The 27,220-nt window shown below is 38.3% G+C and overlaps 1 protein-coding gene across 2 annotated transcripts; it reads left to right on the top strand.

The window, feature by feature from the left end:
* The first annotated feature begins 1,169 nt into the window (after window positions 1-1,169).
* On the top strand, window positions 1,170-23,067 carry si:ch211-236l14.4 (SITS-binding protein). Of its 2 annotated transcripts, none has more exons than XM_060886967.1 (10): window positions 1,170-2,029; window positions 2,612-2,783; window positions 13,117-13,324; window positions 13,423-13,573; window positions 17,859-18,053; window positions 18,164-18,432; window positions 18,660-18,796; window positions 19,169-19,293; window positions 20,940-21,119; window positions 21,378-23,067. In XM_060886967.1, exons 1-10 carry the CDS (start codon window positions 1,559-1,561, stop codon window positions 21,552-21,554), a joined length of 2,085 nt encoding a protein of 694 aa, XP_060742950.1. In that variant the 5' UTR covers window positions 1,170-1,558; the 3' UTR covers window positions 21,555-23,067. The 2 variants fall into 2 exon arrangements, with proteins under 2 accessions (XP_060742950.1, XP_060742951.1); XM_060886968.1 differs by having other exon boundaries at window positions 19,169-19,284.
* The last annotated feature ends 4,153 nt before the right edge of the window (window positions 23,068-27,220 follow it).

Below are 27,220 nucleotides of genomic sequence, written 5' to 3' on the forward strand. Positions count from 1 at the left end.
GAGAGAGAGAGAGAGAGAGAGAGAGAGAGAAACAATTAAAGCCTAAAGTGATTAGAAATTTTGAGAGATATTCTCACAGTTTTTCCTAATTATTTTATGCTTTTGAAGGCCTTATATTACCATATCTAGTGGCCAGCCATGCCTACAGCAGCATATAAGTCTGAGTTCCACTCTCTGTGATATTGTAATAATTTTCTTACCAATTTGAAACTGTCATCACTGTCAAAAACATCTTTTTGTATTTCCCACCATGTAATTCTTATGTGTGAAAATCTCAGGAGATCAGCCATTTCTGAAATAGCCAGTGTAGTTATGCTGTGGCACAAATCACTGAGATAGCATTTTCCAGCATTCTGAAATTTGTGTGAACATTAACTGTAGCTCTTGACTTAAGTTCTGCATGATTATATGCATTGTGCATCCACATGTTTAGCTGTGTGTGTGTGTGTGTGTGTGTGTGTGTGTGTGTGTGTGTGTGTGTGTGTGTGTGTGTGTGTGTGTGTGTGTGAAAGAGAGAGAGAGACTGAATAGTCCTGCATTAAAAGGATATAAATAGCTACTGTCCCCAACAGCATGCACAATAAGTCTATTATGGGTGTGTTTAATTGAAATGTATGGTTTTGGTGTGTTGTTTAAGAGAATCTTACAACTCCATCAGTGTATTTCCATAAACAAAACAGGCCAACTTTTCCTTTCCTAGACTTTAATGTATAATTATGCCGCAAACTAGTATTAGTACGCTTTATAGAGCCACTTCTGCATAGAAATCCATTAAAGTATCAACCGGCTTTTAATGAAAAACGTTAAAGTAGTTGACTGGTGCTGAAATTCCGTTGTGCAGGGTTAGAAAAAAGCCCATATTAAAAGTGCCAAGGTTAAAACAGTCGTCGCGCTGAAAACGCATCTGGAGGATCCATCAGTGAACTCACAACATGCCTTTAGTCACTTACAGTCCAGAGTGACAAGCTTTCTAATATTAGAAAGTAGTTTAAATTAATAAAGGTGTTTAAAAAAAGATGTATGGGAAAACGCCACGCGCGCTTTAACCAAATGCGTTTTGGAGAGAGCGCAATGGCTTCATGCATGGGACACTCATTTCTATTCCCCAAAGCGGTCAACTGGGAATATGAAGCTTCCAACTCTCTCGGCACCCTCATCCCCCTCTCTTTTCTCCACCTTTCTGAATCTGAAGAAGCTCTTGGCAGTTACGTCAGACTCCGGAGCGAAAAGTGCTAGACAAGCAAATAACGCGTCTAAGGAGCTGCTCTCAGACTCTGCTTCCAAAAGCACAGACTGCTCACTCCTCTGTGATCAGTCCTGTCACTAAAACTACTGCTAAGAGCAATTCTGTAAGCCTGGGTCTCTTTTTTCCTTATGCGCGCTTTGGAAACTGATTTTTCATGCTGTGACTAATACGCAACCAGGGACGATATCCAGAGCACATTGAGAGGGCACGTTTTTTTCCTGTGATCCTTGCAGTGACATGATGAGGCGTGTGAGAATTTCTCCACGACACCACCACTGATTAGATTTGTTTATTCACCCGAGAGGGACCGAAATGCCGCACGGGCGAACCAGGAACCCGAGCCCTATCCCGGAGGTAACGTGGGACACAGGGCACAAGGAGATGAACGAGACGTGGAAGGGTGCAGTGGCGTGTCTCGGCGTGGCCGTGTTCTTCGTGATGACCATTGGCATCATTTATTGGCAAGTGGTGGACCAGCCCAACAAGAACTGGATCCTGAAGGGCAGCTTCAGCGGGCTGGTGTGGGAGCGCAGGGCGCATTCGCTTGTGCTGCAGACGCTCACAGAGGACAAGACGTTCGTGCAGATCAACCTGGGACACGCAGGCGTCGCTGAGGCTGATGTGCCGTTCGTGCGTAATCTTTGTTGGCTTAACAAGACCGAGTTCTGTTATACGTGGGACTCGGTCGCAGATGTAAGGATTTCTCTGGACACTGGCGACGAGGCCGGGACAGAGTGCTACACCGTGACCTGGATCCCGTTGCACTGCCATGTGGAGCTCAAGGTAGAAAAGGCGTGCGTGTTGCACATTATTGCACATAACACGTCATCTTCACGAATACTATCATATAACCAATAACCTAGCCAAGCAGCACAAACTCCTATTTTCCCTAATTCTCTTTAATAACAATGAACATTCATCAAAAAAAAATCACCGACACATATAAAGTGTATCATTGATGCTAATGTATATCAATATTAGTGATCATAGTAGCAATAGTTATTATACATATTAATTCATTAATTTTTTTGAAACAAACATGTCAGAAAACACAAACAAATTGGAATTCACATTAGCATTCCAGTGCCTCAGGATCCAGATCTCTCTTTGTCATTCAACAACTGAATCCTAAAGCAGGTCAAAGATTTTTCAGAGCTTAATCCCTTCCGTTTGTACATTCCCTGCCCGCATAAAGCCCTGTCATGTGCCCAGACTTGAACTCCACAGAAGCCTGGTGATCTAAATATCTAAATGTTTATACCTTTATTTATTAATGCCACCTTTTACAAAAATTACAAAAATTGATGCTGGGTTTTTTAACTTTCCCTTTTTCTCTCACTCAGCTTATGTATCTCTTTTTCACAGGACTGCTTCTCCATGGATAATGTATCATGGTACGGTGGGGCCAGTGTCCAAGCATTGCGGTGGCCAATAAACGACATGGATATTTCAATGCAGCCCTTCACTGTCAGTGACCTTAGGGACAACCCCTCTGGCTTTGGTTCAGTCCTAGAGCGCTACTTCCTGGGATCCTCAGGTGAGAAATGATGAACGGGGGATCCACATCAACTTCAGTCTTGTTTATATCATATATACACGCCACACTCATTCGCCATTCCTTGAGTGTGTGCTGAAATTAATAAGCAAAGGATACACAATGTCTTACAACTTAGTATTCAAGGGCCAATTCTGATTATTATGTAGAAAATAAAAATGAGCAGGCATTAGTGCACTTAAAGTCTTGTAAGAATTCCTTAACAGTTGTCTTTTGATGCTATAAAAAGAGATACAAGGCTAGAATCACAGTGATTATAATACTCTGTGTGCTTATTTTCGGATGTGAGCTCGATTGTGTGGACAGATGCCATGCAGATAGATGCAAATGGTTAATGTTATTTATTGAAGGGTTATTGTAGAGCCCCATGGGACTCCAGACTACTAGACCGAATATGAAAGGCATGTATGGCAGAGCAGCTGAAGTCCAAATGTAATTCACACACAAAGATTCTTTCCCTCTTTCACAAACACAACACATTATTATATGTGTATTTTCTTGTGCGTGTTTATTTCCATCTATAAGCATGTGTGTCCAAGTGAGCTAAACATCAGAAGCTAAAAGGTGAGCGTGATAATTTGTGTTCAACGCAGCTGAAGAGAATTTGATTACAATAAAGGACGCAACATTAACTAAAGGGCATCATTAATATCATGTGATAAAAACCAACAGCTTATTATGATTTAAGGGTTTTCAATTCCATGTAACAGTATTACAAGCTGAAAGGGTTCGGCTGATTTTAATCCCAACAAGGACATTCTGGATTAGTAAACTGCCTAAAAGCCTCTTTAATTGCCCCACTTTAAAACAGAAAAAAAAAGTTGAGCCGGTGGCCAGAGCAGTGGCATAAAAAAACCCATATAAAACCCGCACACAGACAATAGATGTGTATGTACTGCAGTCTATTCTAGTTATTATGGCTTTGTACTCCAGCATGTTGGATTTGAAATGAAGATAACTATCAGGTTAAAGTGGAAATTGTTAGCTTTAATTTGAGGTTATGTCCATCTATATCTGACTTAAATTACTGTCAGAAATTACTGTTATTTCAGAGGAGCAGTATAAAGTGAACCCTTTAACATCTTAAATATAATTCTTGTGTTTAGTACTTGGGTTAGTCATGCATCACTGCACACAGGGTGTCACACCGTACTTGCTTTTGTGTCATGCAACCGTTTTTATTGCTTTTTATTTTATTAGATATTTTTGTCTTGTCCTCAATAAGTGAAAGTTATGTTTTTTTTTCCATGGATGCCGCTAGTTGATTGATTTAAGCAGTTAAGAACGTTTCACTTTCTGGCTCTGCAGAAAACTCTCCAGAAGTGCCTCAGTGTCTCAGATTAGTGTTTGGTGCAGTCAGTTGTTTTAATGTTGTAGATTTAAAGTCAGTTGAAACAGTTCCCTTGGCAGACGCACATGCCCATGCAGTCATATTTGACAGAGAAAGTGATTACACTGGAGCAGGTTTACCTCTATCACTTTTTTCCATGAGATAATGTCTTAAATAAGATGATCAGCTGATCCTTGCTTCATATTAATGAAGACAGTGGTTGATTTTGGCACACCAAGTGTTTATCATTGCTTTATCTTCACTGCGCCTGTGATTAATAGATTCTCATTTTTCATCCTCATTGCAGGTTACTCACTCTAATTTTTTTTTTACTTTAGTCAACTTTACATCTTGTTCACATTCTTGTGATTAAACTCATGAATGTCTTTGATCCTGAGATGATATTTTCTCAACTTCCAGGACTATTTATATAAAAAAAAAATCCTAGAGTTAATATCTGCATCATACAATATGGACACAAGTACTTATGTGTACTTTTGATTTAAATGCTGAATGATGTCTAAAAAAACTATTTAATTTTAGCCTTTAATCACTTCAAAAGTTTTCTGCCATAAAGTGGATGAGACATTGTAACCCAGCTTTTGACTAACTATTTTATTGTTATATACATTATATACATGCATATTTTTATCTATTTCTATAGAGCAGATAAATGAATAAATGATAAATATTTTTCACATTCTCTTTACACAACCAGTAATTGTAGATCAGGTAAGCTATATAGATATGTGAACCTTAGGCTGAATTTTAATCTATTTCTGTTTATTTATGTTCGAATTATATTTGCTTTCTACGAGATTTAGAGCTTGCTAATAGTATTTCAACATTTTTTTTCTTTGTATGACCCTATCATACCACTATAAGATGCCATAATCTAACCATAATTGTGCCCCAAGGTAGAGTATGCCTGCCTTTAATGCCATAAATTGCACTGATTTGGACTCTTATTAACAACAAAATCATATTTCATTTAATCTGTTTTTATCTGTTTATATTTAAGTTTGGTAACCACAGTAACCTTTTGTACTCCATCAAACATTAGTATCTTATTATTTTCCATTTTCCTTTAATAAAAGATATGTGAGGCTCACAAAGAAGCCTCTCTTTAATAAGATGAATTCTTTGGCATACTTTGAAGTTTCCTACATTTATCACAGCAGATTAGACTTGGATGAGATAACTGAAGTTTGTTATCATGGCTATTGTGTATGAATTATGGTGTGCAGGGTCCACTAAGTAGTGCACCTGCCACTAAACCAGCCAGGCTACATGAAAAAAAAATCTGACTGCCTCGCTGGCTGTGCCTAAATGTGCTTTCTCAAGACTAGGAAAGGGATTTTAGATAAAATAATCCTTTATGGCCAAGTACAGATTTGTGCACATGAATACAGGATTGGTTCTGTAGCAAAGAGATTTTCTAACTATATTTACTTATGGAAGACAAGTAGAATTGATGTTCATGTCATTACTTATATTGGGGTTGATTTACAGATGGATGATGTATAAAAGAGCAAATCAACTTCTGGCCCCCAGAAGCCACCAGAACAGCTTGGCATAGATTCTTGTTTCTGAAAGTCTCTGGAACTACACTAGAGACATGAATGCTATTCTTCCAAAAGATATTACCTCAGTTGAGGTTTGATAATGGTGATGGACTAATAAATTCTTTATGTGCTTACTTTGGTTGGTGGTGGAGTCATTCTGGATGAGACCACACCCATCAGGATAGAAATGTTTCATTATAAGATAGATTCCCATCGCCATTAAGGTTTTGCGAGAAGCCACGCTACAGAAAGCTAACAAAAAGATCCTAGATGTGAGTCACCTGTCAGGAGGTTTAGGTTTTTTGCCGAGTGGCAGTGGCTTGAGGTTAATTTCAGTGGGATGTATTGCTCACCAGGTTATTGTAAAAATGGCACAAGTTGCCATCTAAAGGGAATATTTTTATTGTAGTTTTAATGTAAACAAAAAAGTTCTGAAAAGTTTTCTAATTTGGCTTTTCAGTCCACTGTGTGTGTATATATATATATATATATATATATATATATATATATATATATATATATATATATATATATTTATTTTTCTTATATATATATATATATATATATATATATATATATATATATATATATATATATATATATATTTATTTTCCATGCCCATTGTTTCCTGGACTGGTTTGAGATCTGACCAGGACCTTGACCAGGATTAAACACTTACTAAAGACGGCCAAACATTCTTTTTACACAGTATCAGTATCCACTTTACTACACTATTACTGAGTCAGCTGTCTTGATATTTACTTCCAACTTATTTGTAGGGTAGTTCTGACTGGATGTAAAAAAGAATTAAACTGTAATTTATTCTCTGTTACCTGTTTACTATTTATCCCGCACAGCAATAATTTTAGTTCAAGCTATTCTCAGAGAACCATCAGCATGTTTGTATTTGCATTGCTTTTCAATTTCTTTCACTTCCACTATTTTTCTTGTGATGTCTGCACTTTTTGAATCAGAAACAGACACTGTGATATATTTTATAACTGAATATCATTTTCATAGTTCATTGAGCCCTCGCAAAACTTCCAGGCATATTTAGCTTCCACAAATCACACCTTCCGCACTCCCGTGCATGCGTTTGAGTCGTAAATAAGTGTGTGAATATGGCAGGTGTGGAGTCTGAGCCCATGTGGCAGACAGCAGGATGTCTGCATACACCGTTTTCTTTAATTCACCGTCTCATCTTCACAGCCCATACTGAATCCACAGGGGTGTACTTCTGGCCTCACACAGCGCAGGACATGGAAGACAAACAGTTTAAAAATCCTTTAAGACTTGATGGTCTCATTTTGTTTGAAGTGCCTACCTAATGGACATAAAGCATAAAACATTTTGTTAATTATTCATGTCATTAATTGTAACAAATTACTTTTGGAAGACTTTGGAAGTCTTTTAGGGAAAAGAGAAAGGACAACAACAATAGTCATTCATCTTACCCATAAAGTTCTAGGGGAAAATATTTCAGGAAAGCTGGTAGTATTTACTGTAAAGAACTGTTCTAAAAATAAGACGCTGCTCACTTAAGAACTCACCTTGGTCATAACTCAGACTAAAAATCTCTTAAATTTCCCCAAATGACAGTTATTGATTCCCTCCTGTGCAAAGTTTTGTATGTTGCACGCACCTCAAGAAAGCACCTCAGAGCTATTAAAGGATCCTATTTAAAAATAAATAAAAAAATAAAAGAGAGAGACTTAGAGTGCAATTGAAACCAAAAATAGAACCATACGCAGGTCTACACAACTTCACACATGTACATTCTGCAGCTCTAAGTTTTCCACTTGATCTCTTTCCCATTTTTTCTTTTCAATCTGAAGTATATGAAGTTAAGTTTGCTATTAAAAAACATCTGGCAAACTCACTGAGTTATTTGAGGGATTTCAAACATTCTCTAATAGCTTGTATCTATAGTTTCCAACCTGTAAATGTCATTTGTTCTTGTTTCTCAGTTTCAAAAAAATCAAATCAACAAAGAAAGACTGAGTGAGAGAGAGTGAGGGTGAGAGTGAGGCATCTGTTTACTGTCTTCTTAATCTTATGTCTTATTAACGTACTTGATCTTGTTCTTGGCCACAAAATAGACATTCTACCTGAGGAAAATTATCCAGCCATGCATAGACTCTTTATAATGCATTCATCATTTTAGCTTTTGTAAATCATTTTGCCTTTTGTAAATTTTGTTTGCCAGATTCAATTATGTAGAGCAGACGTTCTCAAACATGCTGTAATATAAATTCCAGACCCCTTCAGTACAGATTACTATCATAAGCATTATTTAAATGCATAGAGTAATAATATTACATTACAATTCCTGGCTATTTATTAAAGCAAATCAATGTTATTGTTGTTTTCCATTCTTTAATTTGAATCTTTAATATTATTATTTTTATTATTGTTATTGTTAGCTATTAAAACTCATTCAATACAAATGATAAGTACAAATTGTCAAACTTCAACAACTCACTATTAAATATAATAAAAACTTTGTCAATGATGGGACTTTTCCACCACTGTAACAAAATTAAAAAGAAATTTTCCTGGACTTCTGAGTGTTCCAGGATCCTCTCTGAGAATCTGATGTCCCAGAATTTGTTGAGGACCTCAAGGCATAAATAAAAGCAACTGCTTATGCAGTTAATATTATAATATCATGAACTATATTTAGATGCAGTGCATGTACTGTTATATTTTAAGGTTTCTTTTATGATTAAATAAGAAGAGAAAAATGACAGTAATATTTTTCTAGTGCTGTGTGACATAATACTGCTTTGAGTAAGGAGAATCCTGAGTGTAGACATTCACAGTATTGAGTACTGACTTGTGTATATGAGACGATCAGTGGTGGGTGCCTCTGTGTGTGTGTGTGTGTGTGTGTAGGTGTGTGTCAGTGAGGGTGTGGGTGGGTAATGTGTAAGGATCGGGATCACATGTTTTTAGGAATTTGTGAGGACCTCATGTTGATAGAAATACATGTAAGTCTTGCATTGGGGCTATTTTGCTTTTTTTAAACCGAAAACCGAAAACAAAAAAATTTTGGGGTGTGTGTGTGTCTGTGAGTGTGTGTGTCTGTGTGTGTGTGTCTGTGTGTGTGTCTCTGTGTGTGTGTATCTGTGTGTGTCTGTGTGTATCTGTGTGTATCTGTGTCTGTGTGTGTATCTGTGTGTGTGTCTGTATCTGTGTGTGTGTGTTTTGTGTGTGTGTGTATGTGTGTGTCTGTCTGCATAACGGGGTACTGACACGGTGGAGAAATCTGAGAGGCAGCGGGAATTCCTGAGAGGGCAGTCACATCTGCGGACACAATTATCTGGTTCACATCATCTCATCATTTCACATGGGCTCAGAGCTGCACCACCCAAAATGTCCCAAGCTAGCTTTGCTTTGCTGAAACTGCTCTCTGTAGATCAAATTTATTTTTTATAAATGATGTAAAGTTAAACAGTATGTCAAGTATAAGAACTCTTTACATTCTTTAAAGAGTCAAAATGTCTTAGTAAAAGTGGCCTAATGTTAGAAGACTAAATAACACCTAACCAACAATGAAACTTTATATGCTTAATTTTATATATTTATACAAGATAAAATAAAAGGTAAAATGAGTGGACTGAAAGGTAAAAAAAGATGTCACCATGGGGGATCCTCTAACACCTGATGGTTCCATCATTACTGTGTTTTTTTTAGTATATCTTATCTGAAACTAAAAGATTAAAAGTGTATTTTTAACTGATAGAATTTCATTTCTACATTTGTATTGCTGACGAAACAGAATAGGCGACGTGGTAGAATATATCTGCGAATCAAAACACACCAGAAGAAAAAACTGTTTCCTTGGCTGTGTCTACTTTAACAGTAAAAAGGTTTGAGCAAAACATTGGATCAGATATATTTTCATGATCATAGCATAAGATCATGTTATTCTCTGTTTTTATTAATGGACATTGGATTTTTAGGGGTTGAAATTAATTAATTAATGCATTAATTGAGGCGTGATTAGGTGTGCTGATGTGATATTCAGCTCATCTTATTGGTGGATCAACATAAGAACATTTTATCCCAGTGACAGTTGCATTTCTGTATGAATTTTGTATTCCTGTGTATACCGTGTTATAGAGAATGGATAGTTAGAACAATGGATAGAACTAACTGGATGGCCAGCATAACTTACAAAAAAGATTCACTTACATGTGAGCTTCAGCATGTATATCAGCTCAATTAATACATTTCAGTTAAGTAAGAAATTTGGCCATTCTGAATTTTTTTTAATTATGATTTGCTGCTAATCTTCACTGGTTAACTGTCTAGTCGATATCCTGGATCAGCTCTGATTCATATTCACATTTGTTTGTTGTAATGTTTCTAATAATACAAAGAACTATATTTAGATTTTTGTATTTTGTCTCTAAGTGAACTAGACTGTATTTATTTAAGAATATCCACTTTATTTAAGATGTAAATAAGGAACATCAGTGATTTTGGATCAAAGTGGGTTTGATAATACCTTTGCCACACTACTGCTACACAGCGCTACCGGTTTTAGCATAGTATGTCCATTTCTGGCTTTGAAAATAGCAACTGGATGAGAACAATAAATAAAAAAGACATAGAGGGTCTGCTGGTGCCATCTATAACCTGCAGTAACGTGCTGATCCAGTTTCGGAGTGCCTGTTCCAACATCACTGACCTGGAACTGCTCTTTTCTTCATGTGACTCAGACAAAACATTTAAGATGAACAGAACTGATGAAACCTAAAATATAAATAGATATGTTAAAGTATGAACTAAGCAGAATATGGGAGCCCTGTGCATGTGGGCCTTTAGATTTCAAATGCTTTAAACAATAATTCAAATGTTAATGCCCAATGCTTCTTAAAATGGTTATATATTCACTCACTCTCACTCACTCATTTTCTACCGCTTATCCAAACTACCTCGGGTCACGGGGAGCCTGTGCCTATCTCAGGCGTCATCGGGCATCAAGGCAGGATACACCCTGGACGGAGTGCCAACCCATCACAGGGCACACACACTCATTCACTCACGCAATCACACACTACGGACAATTTTTCCAGAGATGCCAATCAACCTACCATGCATGTCTTTGGACCGGGGGAGGAAACCGGAGTACACGGAGGAAACCCCCGAGGCACGGGGAGAACATGCAAACTCCACACACACAAGGCAGAGGCGGGAATCGAACCCCCAACCCTGGAGGTGTGAGGCGAACGTGCTAACCACTAAGCTAGCCCCCCTGGTTATATATTCAGAAAGGACTTTAAACTCATTTTCTTAATCATTTTCTCCTACAGTTATTGCAAAGGTCTAAGATTGCTATTAAAAGACAGCAAGGGATGATCAGTATTGGCACATTGTACATTCCTAATAATTTTTTTTCATTTATCATGATTCATTTTCCTGCTGCTCTATTTAAATTATATTTAAACTATATTATTTTTAGCTATTTGTTTTTAGCAATTTAAACTATATTGTGCAGTACTTGGCTAAACAGAGTTACTTAGATGCAGCCTTTGTAAAGGAAAAAGTTTTTTTGAGCATTTCTTACTTCACCTTTTTCCCTTAAAATGTTGATTATGTATATGTAATGTGATTAGTTAATGTTATATTGTAAAGTATAAATATTATTTAGGAATAAAAGCTATTTTAGTTACAAAAATGTATAAAAGGCATAAGGTCACAGTATTTGTGACATGTGGCATGTCGGTAATTGTCTATTGTCTTTTTTGGTATTATATTTGCCAAGATTTGTAGAGTTGTAAATAATTGTCAAAAGATTTTTTGTTTTTTCCCCAAACATATCACAGACATGCAAGGGGATAAACCTTTAAACTGGCCAAGCACTTAAATCCAAATTCACACAACCCTTTGCGGTACTTATAAAATGCTTCCCGCAGTGTTGTTGGATATTCAGCCTCTTGTGATTTCCTTTTATCAACAACATCTGTCCATTTAAAGTGGTCTGAGGGAGATGTAAAGGTAAAGACATTTTTAGCCCCAAAGAACAAATTAGACAAATAACATTGTAATTTACATTAGCAGCTCTCATGTATTAAGAACTACCATCACATGACATGAACCAAGTCAACTTCTGTCACCTTTTACTTTATTACTTATTATTTATTGCTAAACAATATATTATTTACCTTAATATGATATTGACATTTTAATCACTGTCCCACAAAATCTCTTCATTGCCACTATGAATCCCTAAGGTTTACATGGGGTAATCGCGAACCATAAATATTTTGAGAACCCACAAAACAGGACCGGACTTGTGTTTGAAATCAGGCACAATTTTGCACAATTTATTGGCTGAAAGGGGTTTGAATGTTTTTAAAAGTCATTCCTCATGTTGCGTTGCTACTTCTATGTCAGAATAGTATGTTCATTTCTGGCCATGACTACTGACATTGCCATACAGAGGTATCAGAGGTGTGTATGTGCCACCTTTAATTAGCAGGAGATGCGCTGACACAGATTCAGGGTCTCTTTCCCAACATCACTGACCTGGAATCTTTTAACCATTTGAGAAGACAGGTTGATTTATGGTGGCGGTATTTAATATGGTATAACGATATGTGGTGGCTTGCATATATAATATATGCTCAGTAAGGATGTAACCAACTATGAACTCATTTGGATTTAGAAGCAGCAGATGTTGTGATCTAAAGTGATAAAAATACAGATATGAATAGGAGCTGCTCTATTTTTTGTTGTTGTTAGGAATGATTGCCAAAAAGGTTCACAGGGCATCCGGTTAAGACCAGAGTTATACATTTGAACTGGTATCCTGTGCGATACAAGTGGTGTGTGGAGTGCGAGGTTTTAAACTTTTATTCAGGTATGATATGCAGTCACATACTGTATGAAACTTGCAGGACAAGCAAAGAGCAGCATTCATTCATCCTTATTAACTGCCTGATCAGGGTCACATTGTCTAAATTTGCTTAGATATTTTGTGAACTGTCTGAGCCAAAATTCAAAAGCCATGCTGGTGGAGCTTTTCTACCTTCAGATTTTCTTTCCCAGTGTTTCTGGAGCATAGTTGTAGATCTTTTCATTTTAATTAATGAATTTTTTTCTGTTAAAGCACTTTGAATGACCTCCACCAAAACACACAATGCCTTTCCTTTCCTAGGCTTTATAGTTAACGTTAAGGAGTAGAAACCTTTCCAGTTTCAGTTAATATCTGAATACAGATAATATAATTGCATTGCACCCCTAATGCATAGATGGGACAACCTCTTGGATGAGCAGTGTCACTTATAGACTTTCCCTTTAGAATCCTTTAGAATGCAGTTCAATCATCAATGTATGCTACTTTTAAGTGATATTTAGAGTAGGAGCAGTATTACACATTTACTTTACAGGGATCTTTGGTCTTTTGTAGGTGTGGCAGTACTGGTTTCCCCACACATCCCGTTGCATGTTGGGGTAGAAAGCAGGCAGCAGTTCTGTCTTCACACAACTCCCAGTTTGGCACGACTACCCCTGCAGTACACTGTCTGTGTGGGAGAGAACGTCAAAGCCGTTTACCAAGAGTCAATACAACAGCTCTCCATGCACTATCGAGAGCTGCCCAGCATGAATGTCTTACGGTATGGATTCATCACAATATCAAATGCTACATTTCCTTGGTGAATTTCAAGGTAGCAGCACCTACACTTATGATGCACTCTCCTTCTTGTTTTTCAAGGCTGCCTTTCTGGAAACTTCCCGCAAGTGTGGACTCAGGGGCAAAGATTGAAAGGGAGCTAAGAACCTTCTCTAATCGGCTGAAGAGGCACCACCTAGGAGAAGGGGTCATCAGCCTGGATGAACATTCCACATCTCTTCTCTCCAACATGGTTTGTGTCTCTTTTATACTGCTACATAGACAGTGGATTGAATGAGACAGTAGTTATAAAAATACAATATAAATAACAGCTTGATGCAGCCTTGCACTTTAACTGCCCTTATTGTATTTTTCCCCTTAAGTTTCCTATGTTATAGCAAAATAATTATAAAATTTATTGCCACTTTCAAGGCACTCCATTAGAAACCAGATCTTGACCCTTCTAATTGTTGCCCAATTGTTCTGTTATTCTGTAAGAATGAAAAGTATGATGCCTTTCTGCTGTCATAATTCAACCTCATTGCTGGCTATTGCTTGCCTCAGATCATGAATATTTTTCGGTTTTGGGGCTGTTAGACGTCTGTTGGTGTGCATCATTTGGCAATATGCTATTTTAATTGACAGGTTCAAAAACACAGTTAGTTACAGTGGAAGGACTTTTAAATGGTAAATGTTCTTGCCTTCAGGCTCCAGATTATTCTCCCTTTATATCCAGGCACAAATTAGACATATAATTTGCAATGATGGGTTGGTTTTTATTTCAGTGCTGATGGTAGATAATTAGCAGGACTGATCCAAAAGGACAGCTATGGAGAGTGTGTAAAAGACTTGGGTAAATAATGGGTAAACACCTTTCTCCTAAATTCTCTGATAGGAAGATTTCGCTCTACAATTTGACTATTATCTAAACATTTGTTTTTTAATAAATCTTTTCAGCATTATGGTTTCTAGCATTGTTCAAATTTTTTAATAAAAATGTCAAAAGAGGCATATTTTTCTGATCAGAATTTGTTAGAGCTTGTAAATATAAAGCTCTTTATGTTGGCAAACTTTCTGTTGTCAGATAAAACTCACTAAATAGACAATAGAAGAATTATTCTCATCCATTATGAAAATGAGCAGAATACACATAAACATGTGTTTGTTCAAATACATATATGAGTGTGTGTCTGTGTGTGTATTTTTTCCTGACTTGTGACATTCAGGGTGCAAAGTAAGCAGGACAGGTTCAATTCAAATTAAAATATATTTACTGAAGACACACACACACACAAACACACACACAAATATATATATATAGCTTTTATTAAAACTGTATCCAAATGCATTAATTAGTCAGACATCAGTTTGGCTTTTATGTTCAATCAAATGTGTTCCAATTAAAAGAAACAGACAGAATAGCAACAATTCAGTACCAATTAATTTAATGGTCCTATACACGCAAAGTAATCTGAAGTTCACTGGCTGTGGCTCCAGAAACTCTATGCCTGTCACCTCAGTTGGCTTAGATTTCCTTCTATGTTTCTGAATGCATCAGAAAGGTAAGAATTGGTAAATGGAGGGTGAAAAGAAAGGAAAAGAGCTAAGAACCTTCTCTTTCCTATGAAGGGAATGCTTGTCAGCTAGGTACAGTAGGCATGTTAGGTAATTTATAGGCCTACAGAAATGTAGCTTTTATTTGTGTTCTTTTTCTCCCATTCTTATTTTGCATTGCAAATTTGATTGAAGAGCCCAAGTTAGACTGAGTTTAACTAATTAGTGATTTATGCTTAATACTTGTTATTGAGAATTGGTTTAGTCTCAGCAACCCATGTGTGAATGCAGAATATTTTAGTAAGAAACCTCATCTGAACAAATTTGTTATAATTGAGGAAAACCTTTCATTGTGTGATAGTTTTATGAGATTTCATGAATGCTACAGTTTTATTAGTCTTTCATAGTTTCCATGTTAGCTTAAAATAACATTCATAAGCAAAACCAAGAGCTTGACTTGGAATGAATCTGGTTATAAACTTGCTTGCCAGTATTCTCTTTTTATTGCCCAGATCCTTCATAGCACACCACAGATTGTAGCATGGCAGAATGATTACTTAAGCTTACTCTATTCTTTTATTTTCACAGACACTGTGCTGCAGTTATAGACTGAGTCATGGTGAATCCATTAATGGATCCTTTTAAAAAGATTATTTTCCATATTGTAAAAGTAACAATCAAAATTAATGATATTGTCAGAGGAGGTTGGTCCTTTGTGGAAAGAATAGAGGCATGAGGTTAACCTATGTAAAGAGGGAAGCCTTTTCAACAGCGGCGGTACCAGGACATTGAAGCAGTGAGACTTATCATACAAACATGCTCAAATCTTAGAGAAGGACAGGTCAGTCAGCCCTAAGGTTGAAGAGTGAAGACTGTAAGAGTGTAGTTGGTGACACTGGTTTGGTCACATTAGGGCATCTAAAACAGGGTACATCTCAAGCAGACTTAAAGATAGAAGGAACCAGACAGTTTCATAGTGATGGATTAATCACAGTAGTCAGTGATGGGATGCAGTATCACTTCAGATGGTAAAGCTATTACTTTAATAGCTTCACCAGCAGAGAAATAGCAGCAGTGATACTTTTATAAAGAAGTATATTCATTAAACTGGTTAAAATTATATATTGTGTTGTTATGAAAATTAAATTAATTAGCATTTATTAATGGTACTTAATTTAATTTTCATTACAAACACCATATATTTTAACCAGTTTAATGATGTTGTCACGATGCAGGACAAAGGCGAGTGAGGATCCAAATGCAGATTTAAAGTTTAATAGTCCAAAACACAAGAAACAGATGAACAGACAGGCAGACAGAACAAGGCAGCAAACAGGGCTAACAGGACACAGGAACAGGCACACCAACATCCAACATGAGGCAACGACCAACACCAGGGAAGTGAACAAACAGAGTATAAATAAGAGACAAGAACCAATCACACAGCAGAACTAATTAGAGACAAGACAACACACCTGAGGGGATGAAGGAGTACAATTAATGTCCATGGGAACAAAAGAGTGGGCGGAGCAAACAATTAACAACCGGGAAAGACAGCAGACAGAAACAGGACAGAAACACAGACAGACTCATTACAGATGTATTCTTGCAGGTTGGTTGAAGGCACAGTGGGTAGATTCTGTTAAACCTGAGCTTAAACCTGAGTTATTTTTACCTGAGTTAACTGAGTTGATTGTTTAGATTTTCTAGTGTTTGTATGGATTTTCCTCTGGGTTCTATGTTTCCTCCCATTTCTCAAAAGCATAGCAGTAGATGACTGACTGACTAAGATACATTTACCCTAGGTATGAAGGCATTAGTAACAGTGTGTGCATGGTGACTTGCAATGGACTAGCATTCCATCCAGGGTGTATTCGTACCTCATGCCTATAGTGAGTATGAGAGAGTAGCTGCTTGTTGGAAGAACAATTATGTGAAGGATATTGCCTAAAATTTTTTTAATAATAATTAGTATTTTGAAAGCAAATCAATGTTTTTAATTTCTTTCATAGTAAGTACTGTTAAAAAACCTTTCATTTCCCTCATCATTATACAAACTGTTGCAAGTAGACTCAATAATGATAATTGGAGAATCACTGTTTCTTTTAGGTTTATTCTAAGTCAAATCACCAATAAATAAAACTTTTACATGTAGCCATGTTCTTTTCCCCCAAATAGAAAATCTGATGATCTGATGCTCAGATGATAAGGCAACTGCTCTTTCAGTCATGGTTTTTAAATGAATATCTGTTAAGGGGTTACAATATTTTGATCAGCTCAGGAATTTAGGCTACATTTGCTAGTTATTCCAAAGTAATTGCAAATAACTCCAGACAATCCATCAGTACATTATGTCTAATCCTACTAATTCTTTTTCACTGACTTTCAACCATAGGAATAATTTAGACATTAAACTGAAGGTAAGGCTGGTATTTTAAGCATTGTGTGACATGTCACTATAACACTAACACTAGTAACCTGTGATAATCTATAGGCTCACATGGTAACCCATACCCTCAACCAGATTCAGATGGAAACCAGAGCTTTAAAATCTTTAAAAAAAATTTAGTTAATTGCAAAGTCAGTATGAACAGTTTACTTTGCTTAAATATATACCGATATGGAAGTCCAATATAGTTTACTATATATTTTTTTCTTTTTGTTTGTAAATGTGGGGTGGTCTTGGACAACCCACCAGATGTCAGTGTGGCTGAATTCCGGTAAACAGTCAAAAAATACCAAAATAAAAATCAGGTAAAAAAAAAATTATATAAATAAATAAGATTTCAGTTCAGACTTGATGATATCTAGTATATATTTCATATATCTATATATTATATATAGACACATATGATATATATATTTAGATATATAGATGTAGTACTCAGGAATTAATTGACTACTTCTTCGTGCGTCTATTAACAACCCAAACCATTTTATTTTTAAAATCCATTTAAACATTTTTTATCTTTTCTTGTCTTCAGGACCATGAGTACCACAATGGCAGGAGAAGGACGTCTGAGAGACAGATCAGGGACCTCCCTTTTGTGAAGCTTCTGAACATTTCCGTAACCCTGTCGCCATATTTAAGTGTGGACTCACAGCAGTTTCAGACCTGCATACAAGACAGGATGCAGGAGTACTGGCTCAGCCTGCCTACTGGTCCACAGGCTCATTTGGTACATGTTTATCAGTTCTGCATGTCCCTGATACATTGACAACCCCATTCAACCATTTGGATTTCATTTATTCATTGTCTGTCTCCCTCAATGTCTTTGTCCCTAAATAGGTTCCATTATTAACTCAGTGGAGAGGAAAGTACTGTGTCAAGTTGAACATCACAAATCCAGAAGCCACCAACTGGTTCTTGGAGAGAGTGAGCAGCCTGCACAGTCACTTGGGCATGGAGTATGTGATGTTAGAGGGTGGGGAGGGAAACCCATTTGAAGAGAAGTCTATGCGACTTTCTCCTTTCTTCAAAGGAGATGAATACATCCGGCTCATGGCAGACCTCGCTGAGAGTATAGGGGAAAATACTATTGTTAGCGCAGGAACAAGGTTAGTTAACTATAGTTCCTCAACTACAGTGTTTCTTTGAATATGTTTCCCTTTTTTGTTTATATTACCGATTGTTCACAACTAACCAATAATTTCCTGTAAGATTCCTTTCACTCATTCTAAACCTCTTCACATCTAATCAAATATCATCATTACTCATTACAAGGAGCTACTAACTACAAGAATCTGCTGACATTATCTTTGTCTGCCTTGGTTTCTGGATTTAGGTCTAGCCATAAGCCTTTGTTCATCCGTATGAGTGCAATGCAGTCTGACTGGAGCTATGCTGGACTCAAGGGTATCATTCCATCCCTGCTGCATTACAGCCTGTTGGGTTATAATTTCTTCATTCCTGATGCAGTAGGTAATAGACTTGTGTACATCTTTAATATTTACATTTACATTTACAGCATTTAGCAGACACCCTTATCCAGAGTGACTTACAACTGAGCAACTGAGGGTTAAGGGCCTTGCTCAGGGGCCCAGCAGTGGCAGCTTGGTGGACCTGGGGTTAGAACTCATGACCTTCCCGATCAGTAGCCCAACACCTTAACCACTGAGCTACCACATCCAATATCTAATATCACTTCCAATCCCTTTATTTATGCATTCTTTTTATCTGTTGATCCTGCGAATCAACCCATAGTCTATATACTGTAGAAAAAAACTCATTCACCAGGTAACCTTGATAGCAATATGGTGTATGAAATGCACTATTTATTCCTTTGGGTCACAGGAGGCTCTTTATCCATTGAGCTGGTCACAGACGATGAACTCTTCATTCGGTGGCTGGAGATTGTTACCTTTCTTCCTGTACTCAGTTTTCAGACACCTCCATGGGCATCTGACAAGGTAGACAAGGTGACTTCCTTCACTCAAATGATAAAAGTTGTTTTACTAACAGCAAATTGTGTCTTAGACAATGTGTGCAATGCAGCATGTGGCAGAGTCCACTGGCACTATAATTACAGCATCAGTGTGTGTTATATAAAAATGAAGTAAGTTTATACTTACATATTGTGTAACTGTTGAACTTGTTCACTTTTAAAAACTAATGAACTAGACAAGAAATTTGCTTGTCTCAGATTCCAAGGATACTGATTTTTCCACCTCTTTCTTATAAGCTAAATACATCCAGACCTTTTTTAATAACACAACTTAACCTTATTAAAGGATGAACCTCAGTGTTGGTTCTTTAAAGACTACACAAGGCTAGTACTCATATTATAGGTGGGTTTAACAGATTGCTTCTTCCTCCTTACATAAAGCTGGAATATAATATCTACTCTCTCTGTGTGGGACTATGAGAACCACATCTTAACCGTGGTTAGAAAAATATCTGTGCCTCTCTTTTCAGGTTTTTTACTCACAGGTATTGGTATGTTTGAGCCTGCAGAGAACAGTTCAAGTTTCGGACAAGTGTAGCGGATCCTGCAGACTGCTATTTTTCTTGCATTTGGCAGAATAATTGCTTGGCCTTTTCCCAAAGTTACCTGTGGTTAAGGGTCCATCTGGTTCGCATTAAATTTCTTTTCAAATTTGTGGCCCTCAGTCTTGACCATAATGACAGTCACTGCAACTCTCAGGAATGACAATGAATCGAAAGATGTAGAGATTATGCAGAGAAAAGTAACAGATTCCATTTTGATTGTCATGAGAAAACAAGTATGTTGTTTATTTCTGTGGGATTATGGGATATATAAAACATAGGTGGACAATACTTTTACGGCCTGTGTTGTTTTGCTGCATATTCTATTTATACTAAAAGTAATATGAACAACATTTAGTCAGATATAAATTTTTGGAATTTTTCTCTGCCCTGTGTGATGAGTCATTAACTCTGTGTGTGTGTGTGTGTGTGTGTGTGTGTGTTTGTTTGTGTGTGTGTGTGTGTGTGTGTGTGCGTTTAGGCATCTAGCACCCATTAGAGACCTGTTAAATCAACGGCCATATTAAGCTTGAATAGAATTATAACAAAAAATTTTAACCACAAGTCTGTTTTCTCAATTTGAAATTAAGTTGAAGGCAATGATTCAAAGGCAGACAGTGACTCAAAATTCATCACCCGAATCCTTTCCACTTTCGCACAATGATTTTATTTTTAAATAAATAGCTTAAAGATGTGAGACATTCCTAAAGATGTTTAGGAATGAACATTAGAAGGACATTTGGATAGTGTCAAACCACAATGTGAAAGGATTCCAATCTAAAATGGAAAAGAACATAGATCTTGATAATGTTTGGCGTTTTAGGCATCCTGATAGTTAAAGTGTGTATGTATAGGGGACCTGCTACAATAAGAATCATTTATGAGACATTCTACCATCATAATTCATATTTTTAGGCTTCCCCTGCCACGAATACCAGCAATGTTCATTGTAATTTTGCAAAATTGCAAAAATATTCATTTCATCTTTGGCTTGCCTTATTCCTGATTGGTACAGTAGAAACAAGTTTGTTGCCATGTCTTGGGATGCTGATTGTTCGGTCTCCCCAAATTTCTCCAGGTCCTCAATGTGACCAGACTGTATATCACTAAGCACCAGGAGTTTGTAGTGCCTCTGATAGAGAAATATGCACAGGAGTGGCAAGCCAATGGAAACCCTATCTACCGCCCTCTGTGGTGGATCAGTCCTAATGATTCAGAAACATTCACTATTGATGATGAATTTCTCATTGGAGATGAGGTGAGTTTCCACTACACAGGCACCGATATAAATAATTCACTGAATGTTACTATAATGCATTAAATTGTGTTAAAACATGTAGTAATCTATCTATCTATCTATCTATCTATATATCTATCTATTTATCATTATATATTTATTTATTTACTTAACAACAAAGAATAATGATGCTTATAAGCAGCAATTTCATACAATACCCCATTGTGATATAGTGGTATAGAAGGATCCCACCCAATTCTGATGCCAAATGCTTTTCAGGTACTTGTTGCACCAGTGACAGAAAAAGGCACGTTGCATAGAGACATTTATCTGCCAGGGAGTAACTTTCAGTGGCAAGACACCAACAACGCTAAAGTATTTGATGGCGGGACGCTCCTTCAAAGTTACCACGTTGGCATTGAGGAGGTGCCTGTATTCATCCGAAAGACGTCTTGAGGCCAACTGTCTGACTATCACAAGGCTGATTTTCTATTTTTGACTTTTTATTTTTCAGTTGTGCAGATCTCGAGTTGCACTTTCCACAAAGACCATTTTCTGTGTTCTAAGGCACAGCCTTGAGATCATGTACAAGATCATTTTCTATTTGCACTTTACAAATGAAGGTTATTTATATTATCTATAATATTTTGAAATCATTTGGTTTCATTTTATCTGCTTGATTTTTTTTTTTTTTTTGTGATAATTCAATGTTTTCTACTTATACTTTGTTTCTGGTAGAACTGTGGTTTACATTTGACATATACTCACAGCCTTAAAAAGTTGATCTGCTTCCATCGGCCATAACGTGGAGTTGAGCATCAAGCGCATAATTTACTTAAAATCATATTTTTTTCTCTAAAGAAGACCAAAACAATCAGTGAAAAGATACTTCTTGCCAAGTAATAAACTGTAAAGAGGAGCCTCGCAGCAACATGGGAGTGGACACACTCTTGATTTCAGAATGTCTCTTAATTTCACTGAGCAGGCTTTTCACTCAGACATTGTTGGTTATTTTGTTATTCTAAATGTACCTCAAGTTTTTTCTTATTTTTCTGAAATGTGAAAAAAAAAATCAACCAGCATAACACATAAGAGCTGATGCTTTGAGCAACTCTATGTCACGTAAGTGCAATTATTTGATCCACTGTGAGCAAAGCGCTAAGAAATGTTGATCACCTTCTGTGCAACAAAATGGTCCACCATCATTATATTCACAGCTGCAAGTCTTATTCTAGAGTACTGATGAATGTCCAATCAATGCTTTTTTACTATTCTTTCTTCAAAATTATTTGTAACCTTTTCAATATCAAATTAATGGTATTATAATGAGAATATCGCGGTGATGAAGATAGAATCTCTATTATTTCTTCATAAACTAAACTGACTGATTTAACTTACAAAAGCTGCCTAAAGCTGTAGGTAGATAGTAGATTTAATAAAATACAAATCAGATGCACTTAATATAATGAAATGTGCAGTAAATATTAAGCAAAAAGTGTAAAACATTGCATTAAGGGTGCTATGTCTCCATAATACTCAAAATTCAGCACAATCATCAGCGCATGAGTTTATGAACCCTGAATCACTTTCAAATGATGTTCCAGTACAGAGAGAACTTGACCAGCATGGCATATTGCCTTCTACAATCTTAATTAATCCTGATCATGTAGTCAATGTTTACTGTAACAGCAGGGCTCTTGGGTCGAAGATATCAAATGCAATCATCGAATGTCTTATTGAGGCCCTGTGCTGAAATGTCTTAATCTCTTTTTTTTCTTATATTATATCTTATATAAACACATAGTTTTCAAGCAAGACAAACTGTGATTTTTTTTCTTCCTGTATTCATGGAACCTATAATCTGATAATTATATTAAGTATATTAGGTGTATACTAGATAGCCCTAGATATACTATATATATATTTTATAATAAGTTTTTGCTAATGTCTGCCTAGAAGCTTTAGGAAGAAGTGCCTCAAACAATCAGTAAATGTAGTAGATATCTGACTGTGCAATTCAATTCATTTTTGATCTGTGAATTAGAAAACTAGAAATGTCAGTATACAATAAAGTTTACACTTTTACATTATTAAAAAAAGACAGAAGGTTTCTGTTCCATACTTTCTGAGAAAGAGTTGGTACAGCAAATTATGTAACACCAATTTGAGATCCATGGAAAAGCCACTAGTACTTCACATTGGATTGCCGATTGAAAATGCATAGATGTTAGTTTTTGTGTGTCTGACCTTACTATGCACTTTGTCACAGTATATCAGTAGCTGTGCTGCAGACAAATATCTACACTAATTCCACTTAAACCCAATAAAAGGTATTTATAGCTACAGTGTGCATGCAAAGGGAATGATATGGAAATGCTATTGAGGGACCCTCTCTTACCCTCTCTCAGGAATATCCACTCCTATATAGTAAATATCTCTAGGCTGCATTTAGCTCAATAACAGATAATATGGTGCTTCTTTTTTAACACCACATTTTGTTTTATACTAAGTAAAACTTTGTAATATTGGTGTATATGTGTTTGTAGAACATATAACACAACACCAAGGCTATCAGAAATAAGGCATAATGATATTTTCTGTCTGCTTTGCTGGTGCAGGAGGGGCAACTTCTCTGAAAGATGAATTTATCCGGTGACAGGTTGTGGGATGAGCCACTGCTCTCTGAGCTACTTTTAGAAACTGCAAGTCAAGGTGTAATATTTCACTGCATGGTAGAGTGAATAGGTTTCCCAGATTGCCAGTCAGAAAAACAACTAAACAAGTCCATATGCATAGCTGATATGTAGAAGGTGGCAAAACTGTGATCACAAACAGATTGTAACCTTTCATTTTAGAACTTATAAAATTGATTATTTGACAATACTGTGAGAGTTATTAAACATAGCCAACCATTTAATAAAATTTAACAAAACATCTGCGGTTCTGAGTGGCATTACATCTTTGAAATCAAAGCTGGTCAGCGGAAACACCATTGGGTAATTTCGGGTTCCATTGTGGTCAGAGTCATATAGCAACTTCCTGTTGCTCCTTCCTAAAACATCTGTCACCCTATCATAGCTTTAAGCATCTCCCCATCATCTCTAGCTTAAAGAAGGCTCTCAGCAGTGTCCGGTTTACTCATGACTAGAGTATATTTAGCTGTAAGTAAAGCTATAAGTTTAGCTGTCTCTTTTAGACTGACTTGGTGAAAATATGGGTTTTTGAAATTACTATAATAGGTATTACACTTTTTTTTTTTACAACCAAGAAGTATTATTCTGGGTACAAGATATTTTCAGCATAATTTACATTCTGTTATATTTGTGCCATTTGGCAGACGCCTTTTTCCAGAGCGACATACATATTTTCTCATTTTTATACAAATGAGCAATTGAGGGTTAAGTACCTTGCTCAAGGGCCCAGCAGTGGCAGCCTGGTGGACCTGGGATTTATATTTATCAGAGCAGGTAAATCTTACTCTCCCTGATGCTGTCTGCAAATTGCAGTCTGTGGACCATCTCCTAAGTAAAAAGAAAGTTTAAATTAAACATTTATAAGCTATGCATCAAAGTCTAGCAAGTACAATTCCATAATTTTTAACTGAAATCATCACATCAGGAACTTCACCTTATAAGTAGTAGTTGAAGTGGTTTATATTCCTGCCATTTGGCAGGCACCCTCATTCATCCATCCATCCATCCATTTTCTACTGCTTATCCAGGGCCGGGTCGCGGGGGCAGCAGTCTAAGCAGGGACGCCCAGACTTCCCTCTCCCCAGACACTTCCTCCAGCTCTTCCGGGGGAATACCGAGGCGTTCCCAGGCCAGCCGAGAGACATAGTCCCTCCAGTGTGTCCTAGGTCTTCCCCGGGGCCTCCTCCCAGTTGGACATGCCCGGAACAGCTCCCCAGGGAGGCGTCCAGGAGGCATCCGGAATGATGCCCGAGCCACCCTAGCTGACTCCTCTTGATGTGGAGGAGCAGCGGCTCTACTCTGAGCTCCTCCCGAGTGACCGAGCTCCTCACCCTATCTCTGAGGGAGCGAACTGCCACCCTGTGGAGGAAACTCATTTCGGCTGCCTGTATCCAGGATCTTGTCCTTTCGGTCATGACCCAAAGCTCATGACCATAGGTGAGGGTAGGAACGTAGATCGACTGGTAAATAGAGAGCTTCACCTTGCGGCTCAGCTCTTTCTTCACCACAACAGTCCGGTATATTGACCGCATCACTGCAGAAGATACACCAATCCGCATGTCGATCTCCCGCTCCATCCTTCCCTCACTCGTGAACAAGACCCCAAGATACTTAAACTCCTCCACTTGAGGCAGGAGATCTCCACCAACCTGAAGGGAGCAAGCCACCCTTTTCCAGTTGAGAACCATGGCCTCTGACTTGGAGGTGTTGATTCTCATCCCCACCGCTTCTCACTCGGCTGCAAACCGTCCCAGTGCACGCTGAAGGTCCTGATTTGAGGAAGCCAACAGGACAACATCATCTGCAAAAAGCAGAGACGAAATCCTGTGGTCCCCAAACCGGACTCCCTCCGGCCCCCGACTGCACGTAGAAATCCTGTCCATATAGATAATGAACAGGACCGGTGACAAAGGGCAGCCCTGCCGGAGTCCAACATGCACCGGGAACAAGTCTGACTTACTGCCGGCAATGCGAACCAAACTCCTGCTCCGGTCATATAGGGACCGGACAGCCCTTAGCAGATGGCCCCGGACCCCATACTCCCAGAGCACCCCCCCACAGGTCACCACAAGGGACACAGTCGAATGCCTTCTCCAGATCCACAAAGCACATGTGGACTGGTTGGGCAAACTCCCATGAACCCTCCAGCAACCTGGCAAGGGTATAGAGATGGTCCAGTGTTCCATGACCGGGACGAAAACCGCATTGTTCCTCCTGAATCCGAGGTTCGACTATTGGCCGAATTCTCCTCTCCAGTACCCTGGCATAACTTTTCCGGGGAGGCTGAGGAGTGTGATCCCCCTGTAGTTGGAACACACCCTCCGGTCCCCCTTCTTAAACAGAGGGACCACCACCCCAGTCTGCCAGTCCAGAGGCACTGTCCCCAGCCGCCACATGACGTTGCAGAGGCGTGTCAACCAAGACAGCCCCACAACATCCAGAGACTTGAGGTACTCAGGGTGGATCTCATACACCCCCGGTGCCTTGCCACTGAGGAGCTTCTCAACTACCTCAGTGACCTCAGCTTGGGGGATGACGAGTCCACAACTGAGCCCTCGGCCTCTGTTTCCTCAGTGGAAGACATGTTGGTGGGGTTGAGGAGAACCTCGAAGTACTCCTTCCACCGTCCGAGGATGTCCCCATTTGAAGTCAGCAGATTCCCACTCCCACTGTAAACAGTGTGTGCAGGGCACTGCTTCCCCCCCTTGGGGCACCGGACAGTTTGCCAGAATTTCTTTTGAGTTCTTCAGAGTTTTTGCCTCCGCAAACACCCGGGCTGAAACTCGCTTGGCCCTCCGGTACCTATCAGCTGCCTCTGGAGTCCCCCGAGCCAACCAGGCTCGATAGGACTCCTTCTTCAGCTTGACGGCATCCCTTATTGCCGCCACGACAGGCACCGGAGACCTTACGGCCACAGCTCCGAGCAGCCACGTCGACAATGGAGGGGGAGAACATGGTCCACTCCTACTCAATGTCTCCAACCTCCCTCGGGATCTGGTTGAAGCTCTGCCGGAGGTGGGAGTTGAAGATCTCTCTGACCAGAGACTCTGTCAAACGTTCCCAGAAGACCCTCACAGTACTTTTGGGTCTGCCAAGTCTGTCCAACTTCCTCCCCCGCCATCGGATCCAACTCACCACCAGGTGGTGATCAGTTGACAGCTCCGCCCCCTCTTTACCCGAGTGTCCAAGACATACGGCCGGAGGTCAGATGAAACAACCACAAATTCGATCATCGACCTCCGACCTAGGGTGTCCTGGTGCCATGTGTACTGATGGACACCCTTATGCTTGAACATGATGTTCGTTATGGACAAAGAGTGACTAGCACAGAAGTCCAATAACAGAACACCACTCGGGTTCAGGTCGGGGGGGTCATTCCTCCCAATCACGCCCCTCCAGGTGTCACTGTCGCTGCCCACGTCAGCGTTG

The sequence above is a fragment of the Tachysurus vachellii genome, chromosome 14, assembly GCF_030014155.1.
Source record: "Tachysurus vachellii isolate PV-2020 chromosome 14, HZAU_Pvac_v1, whole genome shotgun sequence".
In the NCBI taxonomy this organism is placed as follows: domain Eukaryota; kingdom Metazoa; phylum Chordata; class Actinopteri; order Siluriformes; family Bagridae; genus Tachysurus; species Tachysurus vachellii.

Bases quoted from the DNA above. Each gene is read 5' to 3' on its own strand.
- si:ch211-236l14.4 (XM_060886967.1), top strand. From the start codon at position 1,559: ATGCCGCACGGGCGAACCAGGAACCCGAGCCCTATCCCGGAGGTAACG. The intron at 13,574-17,858 runs GTTTGTGTCTCT...TCTTGTCTTCAG, and splicing joins CATCTCTTCTCTCCAACATG to GACCATGAGTACCACAATGG. The intron at 21,120-21,377 runs GTGAGTTTCCAC...AATGCTTTTCAG, and splicing joins AATTTCTCATTGGAGATGAG to GTACTTGTTGCACCAGTGAC.